Source organism: Carlito syrichta, unplaced genomic scaffold (genome assembly GCF_000164805.1).
Source record: "Carlito syrichta isolate Samal-C Ts95f unplaced genomic scaffold, Tarsius_syrichta-2.0.1 Scaffold123281, whole genome shotgun sequence".
Lineage (NCBI taxonomy): Eukaryota > Metazoa > Chordata > Mammalia > Primates > Tarsiidae > Carlito > Carlito syrichta.
In genome coordinates, this window is record NW_007067377.1 from 32,505 (window position 1) to 36,525 (window position 4,021).

The 4,021-nt window shown below is 57.1% G+C and overlaps 1 protein-coding gene across 1 annotated transcript in view; it reads right to left on the reverse strand.

Moving 5' to 3' along the window:
* Positions 1 to 49: 49 nt before the first annotated feature.
* The window catches only part of PADI4 (peptidyl arginine deiminase 4), a 41,083-nt gene continuing 37,111 nt past the window's right edge, over positions 50 to 4,021 (reverse strand). Inside the window, exons 15-16 of the mRNA XM_008048251.1 lie at positions 3,857 to 4,003; positions 50 to 283 (exon numbers count right to left, since the gene is read on the reverse strand). Coding sequence (XP_008046442.1) covers positions 50 to 283; positions 3,857 to 4,003 — 381 coding nt within the window. The remainder of the gene's footprint in view (positions 284 to 3,856; positions 4,004 to 4,021) is intronic.

The window sequence follows — 4,021 nt, forward strand, 5'->3', positions numbered from 1 at the left end:
GTGACCTCTGGCCAGGCGGCTCCCGCTCGAGGGCGCCAGGGGCGCGGGCTCAGGGCACCATGTGCCACCACTTGAAGGAGAAGGGCTTCCGGCGCACGTTGGTGCCGCAGTGCACATCCCCAAGCCAGACATGGTAGGAGTGGAAGTCGTCGATGAAGGTGCAGTGCAGGCCCAGCGGCTCCAACAGGGACCGCACTGCCTCTTCCAGGCAGCAGCGTTTGTGCACGAGAGGCCCGTAGGGCTTGGGGATGCCCAGGTTTTTCCCCAGCACCAGCATGTTCACCTGCAGGAGAGCAAGGGCCCAGGTCAGAGGCGGCAGCCTGTGTCGCCATCCCAGTGTCCCCTCCTGCCTCTGACCTGCGGAAATAATGGCCCCACTTGATGGATGAGGAAACTGAATCAGTCTAGGACTGACGCCCAAGCCTCTCAGACTCCAGGGTCTGTGCTCGGAACACTCTCCTCCTCCTCCACCGGCCTCCTCCTGGTAAACTCTGTTACTCAAGGCCCCCCTCAAAGGCCAACCCCTCTGGGAAACTGCCCAAGAATTCCTCAACTCTGGCAGTCCCTCCTGCTCTATGCTCCAGTAGCCCCCAACACCAGGTCTGGCCCACAGAAGGCGCTTAATAAATGTCTGTTGAGTGGATGAATAAACGTCACCTCTGTTGTAGCACTTTCCATGTGTGATCATCATGTAAATGATAATTATGTGAATGATCAGGAGTTGGCCTCGGGAGGCAGAAAGATGAGGACTCTGGCTATTGACGAGGGCGGGTTGAACCCCAGCTCTGCTGCTCACTCGGTAGCTGTGTGACCTTGGGCAAGGTGCTTCACCTCTCTGAGTCTCCACCACAAAATGAGCCCAAACACATTGTCATGGCAACTAGATAAGCACACCGACTAGGTGCTCACATGTGCCGGCACATAGTAGGTGCACAGGCACCCTTTGCAGGGCACGCGTCCTTGAAGGGGCATCTCATTCCCTGTCACGGCTCTGACACCGCCTGCGCTGGGTGCCTCACACTGTTCATTTCTTGGCCTGTTTCACTCCCCAAACCAGCACCCCATCAGCTCCTGGGAGAGCCATGCACAGTGTGATGCCACAAAGCCAGTCCTCCACATTGCTAATTATCCTTTGTTTTTTGTTTTGTTTTGTTTTGTTTTGAGTTGGAGTCTCACTCTGTCGCCCAGGCTGGAGTTCAGGAGTGCAGTGGCCGCTCTGGCCACCGCAGCCTCGCCTGCTGGGCTCTGGCGATCCTTCCGCCTCAGCCTTCCAAGTAGCTGGAACTACAGGCGCACGCTACCACGCCTAACGGCTAATCTTTTTTTTTATTTATTTATTGTAGCGATGAGGTCTCGCCAAGTTGCCCAGGCGGGTCTCGAACCCGTGGGCTCAGGCAATCCACTCACCTCGGCCTCCCAAAGGCGCGGGATTACAGGCTGAGCCACCGAGCCTGGCTAATTATCCTTTGTGATGCCTCAGCCCCAGCCCTTGACTTGGCTAAACCGGGGAGGGAACGCCATGCTTGTGGCCGAGGAATTTTGTTTCTTTTGGCCAAGGAACTCTCGAGTCTAAACACATCTTTTGCATCACCTCAGTGCAGAAACAGAAGAAATCTGGACCGCTGGATTTGAGGCATTTGGAACCCCAGGACCCTGGGGAAGCCAGTTGGAAAACCACCACATTAGGGTCTGCTGGCTCCTTCCTGAACTGCTATCCCACCCCAGCCCCCCAAGGAGAGGAGGCTGAGGGGCCCCAGGAGAATTGGGTAAAGTTTCTGCCCGGCCCTCGGTTGTTCTCTGGGTCACAGGGCAGAGGCCTGGTGACGTCAAGACAGTGCTTGGGGGATCACGGTTCAAAGTTCAGGATAAGCCAGGCTCGGTGGCTCAGCCTGTAATCCCAGCGCTTTGGGAGCTGAGGTGAGTGGATAGACTGAGCCCGCGGGTTCGAGACCCACCTGGGCAACTTGGCGAGACTTCATCTCTACAATAAATCAAAAAATTAGCCGGGTGTGGTAGCGCACGCCTGTAGTTCCAGCTACGCGGAAGGCTGAGCAGAAGGATCGCCAGAGCCCAGCAGGTCGAGGCTGCGGTGGCCGGGAGCGTGCCACTGCACTCCAGTCTGGGCGACGGAGTGAGGCTCCGACTCAAAAAAAAAGTTCAGGATAAAGTTGAAATCGCCCTCAAGTCCAGCTTTTAGAAGAGTGAATCCCACAGCCCAGGCAGGGTAGCCTCACCTCCTCAGAGGCCTCCTGACCCCCGGTCTGAGGGCACTTAATGTGACCTGAGGGCATCTGGTTTATTTTTTTTGACCCCCTCTCTCCTCTTAGGGAGGCTGCTAGGTGGCAGGGCTTTGGGGGGGGTTAGAGGGTTGAGCAGAGGGGCCACAGCCAGAGCCCCAGCAGGAGTGAGGATGGTCTCTGACTCCCAGCATTGTCATGCGATACCTACCAGCCAGTGCCCTGTAAGCTGTAAGGGGCCACAGAGGCTTGTGGAAAGCACCCTTGACACAGCAGCTCCAACTTAGAAAAAGACCCTGTCTTACATTTCAAAAGACATTGGGCCCATGGGGCCCAGGCATCCCCCTAATCAATGGAGATTGCACCTTGCCGGGCAAGGGCATAACTAGGCACACTCTTCTGCCATCAGTCCTCGCCGGAGGACCCTGCAGCTGTAAGAGGAGAGGCCTTCATCTGCATGAGACGGCCGTCCCACAGACACCCCACGTGCTCCTGTGATCAGCAACCAGCGTCCATCCGCCAAAGGCTCTGCCTTGTGAGATCAAGCCAGGACGCCCTCCCGTCCACAGCACTCTCCTGGGACTGTCTGTCAACTGTTTCCTATGTTTCCTCTCTCTTTTTCTTTGAATTAGAGTCTCACTTTGTCACCCAGGCTAGAGGGCAGTGGCACGCTCACAGCCACCGCAGCCTTGACCTGCTGGGCTCAGGCGATCCCTCAGCCTCAGCCTTCCAAGTAACTGGAACCACAGGCGCACTCTACCACACTGGCTAATTTTTTAATTTATTGTACAGATGAGGGCTTGCCAAGTTGCTCAGGCTGGTCTCGAACCCCTGAACTCAGGCCACTCTCTCTCCTGGGCCTCCCAAAGTGCTGGGATGACAGGTGTGAGCCACCACACCCGGCCATCTCCCATTTTTAAGATGCGGAATGTTTAATCTGTAACTTTTTTTTTTTTGAGTTGGAGTCTCACTCCTTCACCCAGGTTGGAGTGCAGTGGCACGCACGCTCATGGCCACCCCAGCGTCAACCTGCTGGGCTCCAGCGATCCTTCCGCCTCAGCCTTTCAAATAGCCAGAACTACAGGTGCGTGCTACCATGCCCGGCTTTTTAAAAAATTTTATTGTAGAGACGAGGTCTGGCCAAGTTGTCCAGGCTGGTCTCGAACCCACGGGCTCAGGCAATCCACTGGCCTGGGCCTCCCAAAGTGTTGGGATTACAGGCTGAGTCACCGAGCCCGGCCAATCTGTAACATTTATATGATCAAGTAAATTGCTATGCATGATTTGCAGTGGGACTGACTGGTGGAGCAGCTGGGCCCGTGTGCCCGCAGCTCTGTCCCAAAGGACTGGGTGCCTCCCCAGGGACTCCATGTAACCCACGGCCCTTGGACGGAAATGCCATCAGCGGAAGTCTGACCTTTCGGAAAGACACATGCGTGCGTGGCCCTGGTTGTGTCCGACTCGCCCCGCTCACGACAGAGCCCCAAGCAGGTGACGGGAGCAGCCAAGCCCCCCGCGCCACCCTGAGTGCCCGCTGGCCTGGCCGACCCAACTGCCTCCGTGTGGCACTGGGGGGGGTTAAGGCTGTTCCCGGAGTGAGCCGGCCGCTACCTCCTTACCATGTTTGGGAAAAAGGCCTCAGCCTTGAGGGACCCCCTGACGTTCTTGTTCCCCACCAGCCTGAAGAGCTGTGGGATGTCGATGATGTCACGCTCGGCCAGGCCCAGCTCCCGCTTCAGCACCTCGCGGTTCCAGTCGATGCAGCTCTGGGGGGGAGGGGAGGG